At 32.5% G+C, this 18,306-nt stretch overlaps 1 protein-coding gene across 1 annotated transcript; it reads left to right on the top strand.

Annotated features, from left to right (window-relative positions):
- The first annotated feature begins 6,260 nt into the window (after nucleotides 1-6,260).
- Nucleotides 6,261-18,302, top strand: LOC114749289 (probable RNA-dependent RNA polymerase 5). The gene is made up of 19 exons (XM_028937779.1): nucleotides 6,261-6,546; nucleotides 7,246-7,411; nucleotides 7,518-7,650; nucleotides 8,551-8,625; nucleotides 8,973-9,165; nucleotides 9,618-9,816; nucleotides 9,918-10,005; nucleotides 10,098-10,226; nucleotides 11,558-11,608; nucleotides 11,697-11,768; nucleotides 12,607-12,710; nucleotides 13,212-13,360; nucleotides 13,519-13,744; nucleotides 15,167-15,392; nucleotides 16,048-16,196; nucleotides 16,583-16,763; nucleotides 17,005-17,143; nucleotides 17,243-17,412; nucleotides 17,496-18,302. Exons 1-19 carry the CDS (start codon nucleotides 6,261-6,263, stop codon nucleotides 17,712-17,714), a joined length of 2,955 nt encoding a protein of 984 aa, XP_028793612.1. The 3' UTR covers nucleotides 17,715-18,302.
- Nucleotides 18,303-18,306: the final 4 nt, after the last annotated feature.

Below are 18,306 nucleotides of genomic sequence, written 5' to 3'. Positions count from 1 at the left end.
ATTTTTTTAAAAAATTATTCCCTAAGTTTTGTAAAAAAAGATTATATATTTTATGGAGTTTATATAATGAAATTTTAAATGGTTAAAACTAAAAAGACAAAGTTGTAATGAGTCACAATTTAAGAATTAAGTTATAATCAAGTCATAATTATAAGAATTGACTGGCCCCAAATTAAAATTTGGAGGATGTGTTACAATCGAGTCAAAATAGGAACCAAATGATTAATTTTGCATAAAAGAATAAGATGCATGAATTATTTAGAAAAATATAAAAAATAAAGATGTATAGAATGCAATTCAGCATTTTCTTTTGATGGAAAATACCATATACTTTTCCTCAAAAATGGTATAAATATGTTTCATTTGTCACACTGTGTTGTGTATTTAAATTTATATATTGACATCTAATTCTTTTTTGGTTATGTGCGTATCACATCAATAATATAACATGCTCCCTCCCTTTCTTTCTATAGTACTCCCTCTATTTCCTATTATAGAAGGCTTTCTATAAATTGTTTTTGGTCTTTTGAAAAAAGATATTTGATAGTTTTTAAAGAATATTAAATATTTTTATATGACTTATATTTGAAATAAGAGGAAGTTCTAAGTTTTTTTTAGCTCTTATCCCTATTTATAGAGCCCCTTTCACAATTGCAAGAAGTATTATAATTTTTTCTAAATATATTCCTAATAATAATTTTTTTAACTCCTAAAAGTTTTTTTTTGCCATAATTTATACACGATCTCACACTTATACAAGTCTTAAAAGAAGCATTTAGTGTCATTTGGGTTATAAGATGTAGCAAGCCTTAAGAATTATTTAACCAGTAGCACATTTAATTAGGGGCAGATTTAATTATGAGTAGAATATTTGAAGGAAGGAAAAAATTCAACACGAACAACTTTCTTTCGGTCTATAAAAATATCTTTTATTCGTTACAGTATCTTTTCCTCGTGAAGAAAGAACCGCAGGAACCATTTTGTCTTCATAAACGCATGAAGGTAAAATCAGAAATGCAATTGAAAGTTTGGATGCATCAAAACTAAGTATGGATGTGGCCATGGTTTGCTTTCCCTTGCTATAGAAGAGGTTCAATCCACAGCTAGAGATCATCAATTTAGAGGGTGTTTGGCAACCCTCAAAATGCTTCTTAAAAATATTTTTTCGCAAAACGAGATAAATTCTTCTATATATTTATTTCATAAACTGTAAAAATACTTCTGAAACTATGGTTTGGTTTCCATCCAAACACCCCCTTAATTACTTGTTTGGGAAGTAAGTGTTTTTACATTTTACAAAACAAAACACATCTCATATATTTATCTCATATGGTATAAAATCATTTAAAATAAGTTGATCCAAAACTTGTTATGATGAGAATTTGAAATTTGAAATGGGAATCACCACTAAGACGATGGTTACGAGTCTCGTTTGTTTTGGTCAATATATAACTAACAAGTCTTTTGTTAACCATGTCATTGCTTCTAGGATAGATGATATCTCAATTGGTTTAATAATCATTCATCTTTTCAAGTGTCTTGATAAATATTCAACTGCTCATCACCTGAATAATGAAAATTGTGAGAATTAAAATTAAAGAATGATGTAAAATATAGAGAATGTATGCCTTTTCAAACAAGATCATTATATATATATATATATATATATATATATATATAAAAGAAATAAACTTGCCATTATTATAATCAAACAATGATTACCGGCAGGATTTTTTTTTCCCTAGGCACGTATATTCTTCTTCTATTAGAGGTCCTGTTCGATCACCAGATACTAAATACTACATTCGGTCTTATTTATAAGAGTTAGTTGACTAATTTTAGAAGATTAAAAAAAATTAAGTTAGTTATTTGTAATAAATATGTGTTGTCTTTTCTAAAATATCTTCATTAATTAAGTGTATTGGCTAGAACTATTATTATTAAAACGACTATCTTGAAAAAAAAAACATAAACATAAGAAACAAAGTGGATTGGGGTCTTATATTTAGGATCAAAATAAAAATCAAACAAGACTTTATATTAAATACCGGAGGTAGTATAAATATTTTTCCAAATAAGAATCTGATTTAAAGGACTAATTCGAAATCAAAACTCCGGTGGCTTATTGGTAGAGGCGTAGAGCTATGTACTTAAAGTGAGGATTGACACGTTAGCCGGCTAACTTATCAAAACCTAGCGGGCTTGTTGAAAATTTTACAATGCATTTAAAGGCTCATTACATTAGCCCAACTCGCCGAAGGCTGCTTTTTTTCCCTTAATATTTCTAATTGTAATTTTTTTTATTACCTCTAGCCCTAATTATAAAAACTAATTAACTAATTTAAAAGGATTAAAAAAATTAGTTGAGTTAGTTATTTATCCTAAATAGGTGTTATCTTTTTTAAAATATCTTTGCTAATCAAGTATATTGGCTAGAATTACTATTGTTAGAAGGACTACTTTAGAAAAATATATAAATATGAGAGACAAAGTGGATTGATATTTTATACTACTTCTGGTCCTTAATATAAGACCATGTTTGACTTTTATTTTGGTCCTAAATATAAGGTCCCAATTTACTTTGTCTCTCATATTTATATATTTTTTTCAAAGTAATCCTTCTAACAATGATAGTTCTAGTCAATATATTTGATTAGCAATGATATTTTAGAAAAGACAATACCTATTTAGAAAAAATAACTAACTCAACTTACTCTCTTAATTCCTTCAAATTAGTTGACAAGCGCTTATAATTAGAACTGAAGATAGTATTTAGGATCAAAATAAAAATAAAATAGAGTCATATATCAGACAGGAGAAAGTATTTTTTTATTATTTAATTTCAATGAGTACATGCGGATAAAAAGCTAAAGGTACGTACTTGCTGTTGCCCTGCCACAGGCTCCGTTTTTCTTTTGACCTGAAGCCCCTGGCTCCTTGCCCACGAAGGAAACGAAAGGTGTACTCATATACTCTTTTTTTTTTTTTTTTAATTAAAAGATAATTTTAATAAAAGCCAGCCTGTGGCACAAAAGATTATATAAAAGATTAAGGAGATGTTTGGGTAATTTTAAAAGTCTTTTTCAAAATACTTTTTCATAAATCTAAATAAATTCCTTTATATACTTATTTTGTATATCAGAAAAATATTTTTAAAATTATGATTTTATTTCTATGCAAACATTCTTTAAATTGAGCAAATCAGAGTAAAAGAGGAAAACAAACAAAGCAAAACAAAACGGTCAGCACTCCAAAGACCAGCGAAAGCTACACGAACTGATGTGCCTTTTTTTCCCCCTTGAGAGAAGCCAGATACTATACATTAACAATAAAAAACAAGTGTTACAATAAGGACCCGTTTGGTATGACGGAAATGAAGAGAAAAGAAGGAAAGAAAATTTTTTAATAAACTTATTTGATAAAAATTAAAGAAGTGGGGTTATAAAATTTTGATAAAATAAAAATATAAGATAAAAAGAAGAAGAAAAATTAATTAAAAAAATTTAACCCCATTTTTCTAATTTTTTAAAAATGAGCTCGTTAAAATTTTTCCTCCCCTTTCTTCCCTTCTATTTCCCTTATACCAAACAGACCCTAAAAATACTAGTATTGATATACTGATTAGTGCCTAAACAATCACTACCTAAGGTATGTAAAGATAATTTTGTTTTGACTCACTTAAAATAAAAAAAGAATCATTAATTACTCTACAAATAACTTTTTTTAGGAACAAATTTTTTTTTTAACAAGTGATTTGTAGATAAGAATATAGTAGTACTGATATCCTTTTTTTAATTAAAAGATAATTTTAATAAAAGCCAGCCTATCACACAAAAGATTACATAAAAGATTAAGGAGATGTTTGGATAATCTTAAAAGTCTTTTTCAAAGTACTTTTTCATAAATCTAAATAAACTCTTTCATATATTTATTTTGTATATCACAAAAATATTTTTAAAATTATGATTTTATTTTTATGCAAACATTCTTTAAAGTGAGCAAATTAGAGTAAAAGAGGAAAACAAACAAAGCAAAACAAAACGGCCAGCACTCCAAAGATCAGCGAAAGCTACCCGCAATGATTTTATAAAAATTAAAGAAGTGGGGTTATAAAATTTTGATAAAATAAAAATATGAGATAAAAACAAGAAGAAAAATTAATTAAAGAATTTAACCCCATTTTTCTAATTATTTTAGAATGAGCTTGTTAAAATTTTTTCTCCCATTTCTTCCCTTCTATTTCCCTTGTACCAAATAGACCCTAAAAGTACTGATATACTGATTAGTGCCTAAACAATCACTACCTAAGGTATGTAAAGATAATTTTGTTTTGACTCACTTAAAATAAAAAAAGAATCATTAATTACTTTACAAATAATTTATTTTTAGGAACAAATTTTATTTTATTTTTCCAAGTGACTTGTATATAAGATAGAGTAGTACTCCTCTGATGGGAGAAAGAGAAATAGAGAAATTTTTTACATGAATATGTAATTTTACTCTTAATTTATTATTATATTGATTTTATTTTCATGAGACATAATCTAATATTAGATAGTGATAAAATTCAAAATTTATTGAATTTAAACTAGAATTAATAAAATTTAAAATTTTTCTTAATTTATTTAAAATATATTAAAAATAACTTATAAATAAGAGTATGAGTATGATTTTAACGAGGTCTTTTACTTTTATTGGCAGGTCGTACAATTTTCTTAACTATAGCCATTAGTCCTGCGTTTGTTATAGAAAAATGACGTTAGCAAATACATAGTAACTTATGTATGACTCTTATTTTCAATTTTTCGGTGAGAAAGCGTGACTCTTATTTTGCATACACTCATACCCTTGTACTACTTTTGATTTTTAATATAAGATTTTATTTAATTTTTATTTTAATTCTAAATATAAAATTCTAATTCACCTTGTCTCTAATATTTATACATTTTTTTCAAGATAGTTTTTCTAACAATAGTAATTCTAGCCAATATACTTGATTAGTAAGGATATTTTAGGAAAGACAATACATATTTATGACAAATAACTAACTTAACTTCTTTCCTTAATCTCTTCAAATTAGCTAATTAGCTCTTATAATTAAGACTGGAGGTAATATTAATTTTGTTACATAGATTTAGGGGGTTGTTTTGAATTAAAAAAAAAAACTTTGAAAAAGCACTTTTTTTATAAAATGAAATAAATTTCTTCACATATTTACTTAGTATATTGTAAAAATATTTTTAAAATTATAATTTTGTTTCTATCCAAACACTCTTTTAAATAAAATCAAAATCAACCATACTGCAAATTATACAAAGATGCAAGGAGACAATTACGAGCATATTAACTTCTTATTGCGATGACCATATATAAATTTTATTTTATTATTTCATTTTTTTTAAAGAAAAACCTCATTTACGGAAGTCATAATTAACAGATTGTATGCGAAAATAAGCACTAACGTTTATAACTAAGGAAATTAAAAATACCCAGTAAAAAGAAAAACATTATAAAAATCTAAGCTAATTCTTTTTTGTTTTTGGTGAAAAAATCTAAGCTAATTCTAAATGACATAAAATTATAAGCACGTACGGCTAGATAAATTTTTCAAAAGGTAAACGTAGGTGTGCTTGCTAGTTCCTACTACTTCCGGTCTTAATTATAAGACCCGGTTAATTAATTTGAAGAGATTAACGAATTTAGTTAAGTTAGTTATTTGTAATGAATATATGTTGTTTTTTCTAAAATATCTTTACTAATCAAATTTGTTATCTAGAACTATCATTATTAAAGGACTATATTGAAAAAAAATAAATAAATATGAGAGACAAAATACATTAAACTCTTATATTTAAAATTAAAATAAAAACTAAACAGAATTTTTTATTAAACATGAGAGAAGGTAGTATTGCTCAGCCGGTGCCACCGGGGTCTCCTTACTCACGAAGGCAACAAAAGGGTACTGATGGTGATTAGACTCCTCACAAATTTTATTTTCCCAACGGCACTTTATTCAAAAAAAGTCACTTTGGTTTGTATTGTGCATGAACATATATATATTTATATAAAAATATATACGTACACAGACACACTCTTACTGGCCTCACTGGCGAGCGGGAAACGTGATTGCCTCTTTGGTTTCTCTTGTGCAGTGGTAATCATTTCATCTTCTGTCAGCGCTGTGGAGCTTCAACCATCCTTCGTCGTCTTGTCTCTCTTCCATTCAACCATTCAACTATTCAAGCTTTGGGCTGCTTTCGATGACAAATCTCGCTGAGAATGTCCCTCTTCCTGACTCAGTAGAGCGTCTCTTGGAAAGTATCTGCAAAGATCAGAATCAGCCCCTTCCTGACTCCCATGTAAGGCGCCAGCTCGCGAACATCGGAGAAGAATCGGCTCTTGATATTTTGACACTAATCTCACACTCCAGAGTTCGGAAAAGTCTCTCTGGGTTCATTGTGCACATGATTAATTCTCCGAAGAAAGCCCCTAGGCGCTCACCGAACGCAACCAGAGGCTCTGCTACGCGAATCATGGACACCCAAGGTAGAAGGAGTACATCTATTTACTTACTGTTTCGTGTTCTCTTTCATTTAGTTAGCTCGAACCAAAATTGCTCTCGTCGGGGAAAAGGAAACGTCTCTCAGATAACAAGGCCGGCCATTTCCTTTGTTAATGTGGGTGAACAGTGACGATTCCGACTCCGGATTCCTTTCTTTTTTTTTGATTTAAGGAATGTTTGGATAGAAGTCAAACTATAGTTTCAGAAGTGTTTTTACAGTTTACAAAGTAAATATATGAAGGAGTTTACCTCGTTTTATAAAAAAGTGTTTCTGAAACCATAATTTTCATATTGCTAAACACCCTTTTACTTTATACTACCTCCTGTCCTCAATACAGTAACTGTGCTCAATACAGTAACTGTGCTTAGAACAAGACTTATTTAATTTTTATTTTAATTTTAAATATAAAATTTTAATTTATATTTATACATTTTTTTCTAATTTAACTCTTTTAATAATAATAATAAAAGTTATACATATTAATTAAAAGTCTTTAAAAAGGCAATGTATACAATTTTCCCCAGGGCAAATGATGTGATGGAAGTGGGTTTGGTTTCAATGTGTTGAGATTCTCTTTACTGTGTCAGTTGCTCGGGTTAAGGAGTGGGCATGACTTGTCAGTGTATGTCGTACTATTGACTAGCTTTGCCATCTCTTTCCTTTATTCTTGAAAATTTTGAAGTTACAGTTAGCGGAGCTGCAACTCCCTCTCCCATGGAAGAGGATCCCGGAACTGCCTCGCCTTCAAGAGCACAGGGAGAAGCAGAATTACCAACGAGTCCAGAATTAGTGGCCCTGGGAGAATTGGAATTCAGAAAGGCATTTCTACTTTTGAGCTACATTGGAGGGTGAGTGTGGAATGTTTTTTATTTTACTTGTTTCTCTTTCCAGAGTTACTTCTGAGTCAGTGATGCTTTAAGGTTTAAAGTTTGCTTTTTGCATTTGTTTTTGTAGAGAGAGTCTTGAACGGGCTATAACGGCGGACAAGATTAGGAGTCTTAAACCGTTGCCGATGGGGAAGTTTGAGGAAGAAATATGGGAAGCCGTGGGAAAAAAATTTGTCTCCGATCACCACGATCGACGACTGGTGAACATCCCGTTTGTTTGTTTGTTTTTTTTTTTTTGGCTGAACATTCCTTTTGCTTTTTATGCGTATGAAATTAGTGCGTTGATTTATTACTCCCTCCGTTCCTTATTATAAGAGACGAATAACCGAATTACGTTGATAAAAAAAATAGTTAAAATTAGTTAAGAACAATTAATATGTAAAAAGTATAATTTTTTTTCCAAAAATGCCCTCATTAATAAGGAGAGAGAACATGAGAGAGAACAATGGTAATTTATTAAAAGACAGAGAAGTGGAAAGGAGAGAAAGTGTGAGTTGGAGACAATAAATATGGGTAAAATAGGAAATCAACACAAAAAAGTAGAGACAACTTTTAAGTGTCTCTTATATATAGGAACATGCCATAAGCACCAAATGTCTCTTATAATAAAGAACGGAGGGAGTACTTTGCTTCCTCTTGATCTCAAGTCGGAACTTGTCCTTAAAATAAGGGAATGGTTAGCTCTGACAAAACTATTCCAATTATGCGCTGAGCGATTAAAAATGACATCTTCCATCGACATTTTTTTTTCCTGGGAATTTGAATTGAATATTCAACAGTTATGACATCCATAAAATTTTTCTGGTGCATTGAAAACCTGGAGGATTTAATTTGTTGCACCATGCTGTTATTATTTTATATTTTATTTTACCAATTTGTTGTACCATGCTGTTATTATTTTATATTTTATTTTACCATTCAACTGCACCTTAAAAAAAGGCTAAATTTGTTGGATTTGTCATGTAAATGAGTTTATTGCAGTTCTTAACTATCCTGTTAAGCCATCAACTCTAGCGATTTGGAACTTCTTTATCCAACATCTGCTGTATTATTCTTAAAAATATTTGATTGTTTGCTATTGATAACTTTGGTTTCTGCAGTATCATGATTGGGATTCAGGGAAGCCTTTTGTCTATGAGTGTCATATTTCTCCAGATGGGAGTTTAAGGTTCAAGGTTTGCCTCTATTATATTTTCATTAACTTTTAACTTTTAACAAGCTCTAGAGAACATATATGCACTTATACATGCTGTTGTAGATGCAGATCCTTAATTTCTATACATACTTCCATGTGTACTATGGAAGTTCTTTGTGATACCTTGTCCACTAATAAAATAACTACATCCCCAGACCAGTTTACATTTGGTGATAATTCAATGGCATATGGGCTATTTATAAAATATAGTATTAACTATTAATTATTAATTAATATATTAATTTCCAATCCCTTTGGCTGGTAATATATGAACTATTGATTATTAATTAATATATTAATTTCCAATCCCTTTGTCTGGTAATTCAGGGCCCCTTCTTCCAAGAAGTACGAACACACTTACAAAAATCACTAGGTGATGACAATGTTCTACTTGTAAAATTTGCTGAGGAAAGGCATGGATACAAGCCGAATCGGACTAGTTTTGAGGAAGCATATGCTCTATACAGTAAATTTGGAAGAGAGGGAATCCATGTTGGTCTTCGCCTTTACCACTTTTTTGGTAATCTGTGAACCTTTTCTTATGAAATGCTATGTCCTTGAAATTTTATGCTTGCACTTGTTGATCCTTCTTGACAGTATCTATATGCCTGATTGCTTGTTTTTGTTTTTGTCAAATTGTTGATATGTCTCTATTCCTGCACTCATTGAACTATTTGTTCCCCTGGATTACTAAAGTGAATGTAGTTGCTTTGTGCCCCTATGGTGGAATGTTGCCTCAATAATGGAAATTCGCGGTATCTGTGTATTTGGATGCCTGATTTTTTTCCCCTTGGTTTTTAAATCTTTTTATGCATTGCTTACATCTCATTCTTTGTTGCTGTTATGCACAAGTCGTTCTTGAATCTTTGACAATTAATATGCATCTGATGCTGCCTTTAGAGTTTTTAGACAAACCTATGGGAAACCAATATACATGCACTGATGAGCATAAACTTCTTATCAACTGATCAGTTTTCAAAGATGGAAGAAAGGAAGAGAAAAAGAAGGACCAAACGTCTTCAGGTGTGAGATGTTATTTTGTTAGGACAAAATCTTGTGCATCAGTTGATGAGAGGGAATCATACATATTACGGGGGAAGTCAATATTTGAAGCTCGATCTTTATTTATGCATGCTCATACATTGCCTACGTTGGACAAGTTTATGGCCAGGTATGGTACTCTGTCCATACTGTTTTTAAAATTATATCTTATGTTCTTTCCCATCCTGCACAAGGAACAGTTGATCGAAGTTACTGACGTCAAGTACTTAGGTTTTCTCTAATCTTGTCCAAAACCTTGACACTTGATATTGACATGGGATCTGTTGATGTTCAAGAAATTGGAGATGTATGTTGTCAGGTATGATCAATTATTTTTTCGTCTCTATAAGGACTTTTTGCCCCTTTTGTATACGAGAAAATTATTTCTCTTTTGTTTTCATTTCTTTTTAGGATGAAAATGGTGAAGTTTCTCACAATGGGAAAGCACAGATACATACTGATGGAACCGGGTTTATTTCTGAGGATTTAGCTATGCTTTGCCCTAGACACGTGTTTAATACGAAGGCTAAAAATTTCATGGTATCTCTTTGTTTTAATACGTAAATTTGCATACTTTATTTGCTCACATTATTCTATTTCACTATTTTGTATCAAATATCCATCAAGGGTTTATAACAATATGCTCCTATTTTTATCGTTTTTACCCATGTGCCTTCTTGTCGTTTTGTGATGTAGAGCAACTAACTTGTAGGAATGTACCATGTCACTACATGGCATAAACTCGCTATAGCTTATTCATCGAGGTTCTCTTCTTTTTCTAATCATCATTCTGTTGATATGTGTATTAAATAATAGTAAATATACTTCTCGAAGGATAAAACTTAAATATAACTATATAGTATATATGCTATTTTATGGGTTAAGGTGCTAGATGCACCTTGAAGTATTTTGTTAGATGTATACAGCACTCTAAAGTAACTTGTGATGCATCTAGCACTTTAAACTAATTTTTAGGCATGTCCAACACTTTAAAGTTTTTTTTTTTTTTTTGCTTTGGTGTTAGATGCACTAAAAGATATTTTAGAGTATTAGACGTACCTTTAAAAAAAAAAAAAACTTCATGATGTTAGATGTACTTGGACACCTGATATTTTGGGGTGTTAGATGCACCTTAACTCCTATTTTATTTATGCCATTTTCTTAAAATTTTGGTCAGACACGAGGCTGATGGAAAATGATTGTAAAGCTTGTATGACTATGTTGATATGACGAGTCATTCATGTCTCAACATCCTACAATGTTATGGTCTGAAAGAGAGTAGTATTCTTCCAGCTTTTTTTTTTTAAAAAAAACACACACCCACAACGATCTTAAGTTTGGGCAGACGATGTTATCTGAGATGATTTGAACTGCAGGCTTTATCAGAAATTAATATGTATTGTGTGCAAGACTAATGGATTATGTGATAATATCACGGTGTCTTGTTAGATGCATGTCTTTTTGTTCTATTTTTCCCTTTACTTCTTGTTTGGTTCTTTCCCCCCAACTTTATTTCTTGTTTGGTGAATGTATATTATGTTGGTCATCTTCGGGCATTCATTATTATTTTCATTTTCAATGGAATAAGCAACTGCTATATGGTTGAATGCCTCATAATTTTAGATAGCATCCCTATTTAAAATCTCCATTGGAAGTGCTGTTTCACAAAACTATTTTCTACTTCGATACTTAATTTTTTCGAGTGTTGGAAGTTCAGATCTTCTATTCATGGAGCCTCGGTGCTGCAATAAACACTTACTGCTACTTTTTCGTTGTCTGCTCTCTCTTTAGTTTTTTAAATTTTGTCTTTCATAGAAATCTTTTCCTCACCAAGACTTAAATGATAGTGAATTTCTAATTCGGTTGGATAGGGTAAGACAACTATGGCTTCTACAAAGATGGAGTCCAGCACATGTGAGCCAGTGCGTTCCTTACTTTTCTGTAAATTTTGAGACTGCAGATGTGCGTCGCATGGATTTTATTCTGATAGTTTTTCTTTCCTTGACTAAGCCTTTGCTGATCCAATGCCGTCTCTTTCACATGGGATGTGCCATGAAGGGAACGCTTTTAATCAACAAAAAGGTACTAACTCATTGAGTCATTTCTTCTTCTTCTTCTTAATTTTTGTGTGGAAGTATGATCGTCTTAATTGTAGTATATGGCAATCTGCATTTTGGAGTATGCAAATAAACTCCGAGTTTTAATTCCTGTTTTGATGAATTCATGGCTCATAAGATTGTTCCTACTTGTAATTTTCTTTTATTCAAATAATAAATTTTGGACGATTTAGCTGTCATCCACTCCATGTTTTATTAGGTGGAGGATTTCTCAAAAGAGTTTGATGATGTCAGTTTATTTGTAAATGCATTCTTGCAGATATAATGACTGATATTTTGGGTTAATTCTTGAACAAATGTGTTTAGTTGGAGTCCCCCCCCCTCTCACTTGCACAAACAAATTTGAAGTAGATTGGAGTACTGTTGTGGTTTTTTAGCTATGGAGTTTACTACCTTTGTGAGTAAACTTCCATGTCTTGCTGGTGAATTGGTCTATCTTGTAAGATATTAATTTCTCATATTATTGGTTGTTATTGGTTGGTTTATGGAGCCAGGTATTCTGTTGGGTTGCAGTGAAATAGGTGAGGTAGAGTAAAGATATGAGTATTATCTAGCAGCCATCAGGAGAATGTTTTGATATATAGAAAAGGTGGAAGAATTTAGGTTATCCATTTTCATTTTCCTAGATGATGTCTAGGTTCAACATCTTTACCAGATTGAAGTTGTTTGAGCTGTTACTCTTTTTTTTTTTTTTTTGGGGGAACTGAGCTGTTACAATTAAATGCATATCAGATTTATGTGAATTTAGATATGTATCAGTTGTTCTGCTGGCAGTAAAGTTCTTTCATTCTTAAATCATGCAGCTTCCTCCTCGGACGATACAAGTTCGACAATCAATGATTAAGGCGCATACAGATCCAAATCTTTCGATTCAAAGCGTTAATTCAATGGAGGTGGTAGCTACAAGGTATCTCCTTTACATATCTTTTTCCTATCAAGTTGGCTATTGTTTGCTATTTCTGAAACTTTGTTGCCTGAAGCAGCTATGGGGGGTTTGGATATTGATCATACTTTTTGTTATATGATAGTTTAATTTTTCAATGAGTGGGCTCAGAAAGAACCAATAAATTATGACTAATGTCAAAATCTGGAATGGGCTCAGGAGTTCCCCGACTTTTCATCCTGAGTGGGCTCAAAAGGCACTCGTATGCTTGCATGTTTTTAGCTATTGCAGGATTGTTTAACCTTCTTGTTATCCATTCTTTTATATGTTAAGGTTTATAGTTCTGTGATAGAAAAGGAGGCAAAAAGACATTTTAATATGCTTATGACTAACTAATCATAAGTTTTAAACTACTAGGAGTTGTGCTTAAACTATTGTGTTAAGCTAATGCTCTAGGGTTTTTAGAAAAGAAAATTCTCTACTTTTAAAGCAACAGTTATCTAATCTTAAGCCTTCATCTTTCAGCAACAAACCACAGAGGTGTTATTTATCCCGAACCCTGATTGCTCTTCTAAGCTATGGAGGAGTGCCAAATGAGTTTTTTCTGGATTTACTTAAGAGTGCTATGGAAAATGCATATTGTGTCTTCACTGACAAGCGTGCTGCATTCAGAGGTAATCCTCGTAGAGATTCCTACAGCTGATACTTCATTTTGTCATCTAATTTCTCCTAGAATAATTAAATTCTGCCATTTGAATATTGGCCTGTCATTTGTATGATTTTTTGAAATCTGCTTTAGAAAATTTATTCAATTATGTGGTTCTTTGTGCAGTATCTTTAAACCATGGTGAGATAGATGATGAGTTCAATTCAGCAAAAATGATTCAACATGGTATCCCTCTTGATGAGCCATATTTGCAATATCGTCTATCTGTACTTGCAAAGGAGGAAATGAATAGTCTTAGGAGGGGGAAACTTTATATACCCAATTGTTACTACTTAATGGGGACTGCTGATCCCACTGGACGCCTTAAGAAGAATCAAGTTTGTATTATTCTGTAAGCATCTCTTTTGTTTCTTGCTTTATCTCTCTATCAGTAGAAGACATGGCTCCATTTTATGCGCAAAACCCCCATGGTTGGAGGCGTATGATATATATATGTGTGTGTATATATTTTTTGAATTTACAATGCAGCCGACGCATTCTTTCTAGTTCCTCACACTCTAGTGATTATTTTTTTCCTGGCTACCATCTAACTGCAATGGTCAAGAGGAATAGTCTGTCATACTTCATCTTGGCTAAAAAGTGGCAACTTATTGCTATCCCCGTTTATTTTATGCCCTACCATGCGAATGGGATACATTTGTAGCTCATATATCTGATCATAGATGTTCCTTTGTTTAGTCTCGAGCATTTGTTCTGATTCTGAACCTTACTTTAGACAGTATCATTGTTCTATTAAAATTTGTTTGCTTGGATCAATGGTGAGGGGTTAAGTGTCACGCCACTTAACGTGCCTTCATCAAGTTATGAGTTCTAGTTTTGTGGATAGAAAAAGTCACCATGGGAGACTTTCCTCATTTGGGGATTGGTTTCGGTTGAATTTTTATTGTATTGGTTGGTATTATGTGACACTGGATGGTTCTTTCATGCTCATGTCATGTTTAGTATGGAGCTTGTGCTATAATTTTCCCTGCACATCCAATCATGTTCACATATTCTTTGCCTATTGCATATTTGCTCATTTCTGGTACGATAGTTTTATCTATATTATTATGACTCTAGTGCCAAATGTTGGTCTTCGTGTGAGAAAGATATGAATTTAAATCATATCAAGAAGCGACAGAGAACAAAAGAACGAACTGAACCGGCCGGTTCAACTAGAAAACCGGTGAACCAGCCAATGGTTTGATTTGGTTTGGATGTTAAACTGAGGGGAGTTGAACCGGTAGTGAATGGTCAAACCGGCATGAACCGGTGAAAACTGGTTAAAACTGGTAATGAACTGGTTCTATTTTTTCTCATTCAGCTCCTAATATCTCAGCCCCTATAGATTTAAGTGAATTTTAATGATGATTTTGGTATCAATGATTATTAATTTTAGTTAATGATAAACCATAAAGAACAAAATTCTTAATATTGTTATACTTTGTTATTGTTACAATCAAACTATTATTACATTTCCTTATATTTTGTTGTTAGTGATTATTAATGTTGTTATATTTTGCTCTTTTCAATAAAATCATATTATTTTAATATGACCCGTTGATCCCGTTCTGACTAATTGACCCGTGAACCATTACCTTAATCGGTTTAGTGTTCAGTCCGGTTTTTTGTTCCTTGGAAATGACTTTAATAAAACACTTAGTAATTTTGATGATACAATTCAAACTCCGGGCTCATTTAGAAATTAATTTATTGAGGAAATGTTAACTATTTTTGTTGCTTGAATAATGTGCTTTTTCCTTTGCGTTTATAGTGAAAATGGTCAAATTTCTGGAGATGTATTGGTATATCGGAATCCAGGATTACATTTTGGAGATATTCACATACTCCAAGCAACATATGTGAAGGAGCTAGAATCTTTTGTTGGCCATAGCAAATATGCAATATTCTTTCCTTGTGTTGGTCCTCGCTCTTTGGCAGATGAGATAGGTGGAGGTGATTTTGATGGTGACATGTACTGGGTATCAAAAAATCCTCAGGTCTGCTCTTTTGTTTATTAGATGTCTAATCAGTATTCAGTTTTCTGGTGTGTTAGGCAGCTAGGCTGAGGTTAACTGGTTAGACCGTCCAATCTCCCACTGAGGTTGTTTGTTTAACCAGTAATTTGTTTGTGTTTTCTGCTATCACAGCTGAGAATAATACAATGGCTAAGCCTAAGTTTGCATCAGTGAGAGATGTTTTCCTCATTTGCCTTTGCTTTTAAATTTCTGCATATTCCAAAGATGCTTTCTCATCATCCATGCATTATTTGGTTTCATCCTAGCGCTGGTTCCTGTATAGATATCTTTCACTTCCAAAGTTCCTATTATTCTATTTTTGGTGGTTCCTGTAGCTTCTTCTCTTTTGTGATATTGATTATAATGTTTTAAATTGGAATTCCTCAAAGCTTATAAATGTATAGAAGTTTACCAGAATGTTAGATTTCTGTACAACTTGATTAACTTATATCGTAGGTCTTTTCTCAAATGTTCACAAATCTGGGGTTGAGAAATCGGAATTTATGCTCTTCTTTCTGGGCTTTAATGGGTAGTAATTTATGTATCATCATCATCATCATCATTTTGCTGAGGAGGCTGGTAGTACTTAAAAACAACTTTCTTTATATTGACGATATTTATATTTTGAATGTTTCAGTTGTTGGAGTATTTCAAAAAGAGTGACCCATGGATTGAAAATCCTCCTTGCAATGATGTCGTTGATTCTAAAAGGCCAAGTGCACTTTCAGATGATGAACTGCAGCATGAACTTTTCAAATTGTTCTTGGGATGTCGGTTTCAACCCAGGTATGATGGTGTCTAAATATTTCTACTAAAATCTTCGTATCCAAAATTGAATGAAATGGAACTTACGAGCAGCCCTGGCTAGTGTTTTGTGTCTTCATCACTTAAGCAATGGCAACTTCCATTTTTTGACATTATTCCATCCTTCAATGTCCTTTGAATCTTCCATTTCACTGCTGGTTCTCAAACTATGGAGGCACTATTTTTTACGTATGGAATCTGTTTTGCTTACAATTATTTCATTATTGCTGGTCTTAAGTACTTGATATTCGAATTCGGATGAGAATCGGAGATTTCATTATCTAGTGTTGGAATAATGTAATATTCTGCCCTTTTTTTGGGTTGCGGAAGTTAATTGGCTTAAGATACTAATTGGCTGTCTTTTTTAGTTATGCTGTGGGTATTGCAGCTGAGAGTTGGACTGCCCTTATGGATCGGCTGCTGACATTGAGGGTGAGGGATGACTGCCCAAAAGAGAAGCAGGAGAAAGAATGTGTGAAGGAAAAGATGATTAAATTGATTGATCTTTATTACTATGCTTTGGACGCACCAAAGAAAGGAGGAAAGAAGGTTAGTTCTGTGTTATTTTCCTTACCATATTCTTTGCCTCAAAATTTCATCGCTATATTGCCTGCTATGCTACTTTTTTATTAGGGAACGGGTGTAGTATATCATTTTATTATATTTTATCTAATGGCACAAATGATACTTCAGAATTTCGTTCGTTTTTTCATTCCATTTTCCATACAATTCTATGAAAACAAGGGAAGGCGTTTAAATTGTATATCCTCTGTCCAATGCTTGTCAACAGGTTGAAGTTCCGAAGTATTTGAAGCCGGAAATGTACCCACATTACATGGAAAAGGACAATTCATACACCTCTACTTCTATCTTAGGTTTAATATACGATGAGGTGGACAGATATCAATATGAAGACATATCTAAGAAGGGTGAGAATTCCAAATAGAATAATCCCGTGTTTTTGGTGTTGCCTCATAACGTAATGTACTGTGTATTTATTACACCTGTTGTTCTGTGCATGCTACCAGATATTGTTACAAAGCTCCCCTGTTTTGATGTCGAAGTACCTGAGAACTACCTGAATATGTGGAGATCATACTATGACCAGTATAGGAGCGAAATGGCTGCTGCGCTAAAATGTTCTGACCCGACAGCCAAACACATGGCTGCTGATGACATCTACAGGAAATATAAAGAGGTATATGTTTCAATGGTTTTGCACTACATTTTCTCAGAAAATCCGATATTTTCTTCCTTTGCTGACTGCGTTGTGGCATGCAGATACTATATGGTGCTTCTGAGCTGGATGATAGTCCAAAGAGTAGGAAGCTACTTAAAAATGAGGCTTTGGCGGTGTATCACGTTACTTATGACTATGCCAAGAGTGAAAATTCAGTAAATAAGTGTTGCTTTGCATGGAAGGTTGCGGGTTCGATTCTCCTAGACTTTTATGCCTCTAAACAAGATCTCCCAACTGTGTGGCGAGAGATCTGTGGGTAGCAAAGGACTCCTCGCATTCATATCTGAATTAACATTTTGTATCCTAGCTCACTTCCACCCTATCTTTTTTGTGGGACCTTGTCGAGTTAACGACTTGTTACTATAATGTATATAAACTTGTTATGTCCTCCCTCTTTCTGAAGAACCTTTTGTTTTAGCATTAACTAAAGTATGATCTAGACTAAATAACCAGAAACCAGCTGTTTAATCATAAAAGTTATTACTGACAACTTATTTTTCATTAGAAGGCGAACAGGGCAAATGTTCTCAAGGGCAACCAAGGTAATTTCAAATCTATCGAGGTAGACATTTGGCAGCTGTCTGTTTATGTGGACATTATGTGTAACTATGCTCCATTGAAAGAGTAAAATACACGATACAATTGGGAGATCGAGAAGTGGGGAGTAAGTAGTAACACGATATGGTATCTGAAAAATAATTGACTACAGCGTGAAATTTTATGCTAAATGCAGAGTGAAAATTCATATCGTATAATGAATGATAATATCAAAGATGATCAGATTATTTTTCTTTTATCTAGGTACAGATCATGGATTTTACTATCCGATCCCTAAGCATTTCGCACCAAACT

The sequence above is a fragment of the Neltuma alba genome, unplaced genomic scaffold (assembly GCF_004799145.2).
Source record: "Neltuma alba isolate B1F8T4 unplaced genomic scaffold, ASM479914v2 tig00006009_pilon, whole genome shotgun sequence".
In the NCBI taxonomy this organism is placed as follows: domain Eukaryota; kingdom Viridiplantae; phylum Streptophyta; class Magnoliopsida; order Fabales; family Fabaceae; genus Neltuma; species Neltuma alba.
This window is presented reverse-complemented; position numbering and strand designations above follow the sequence as displayed.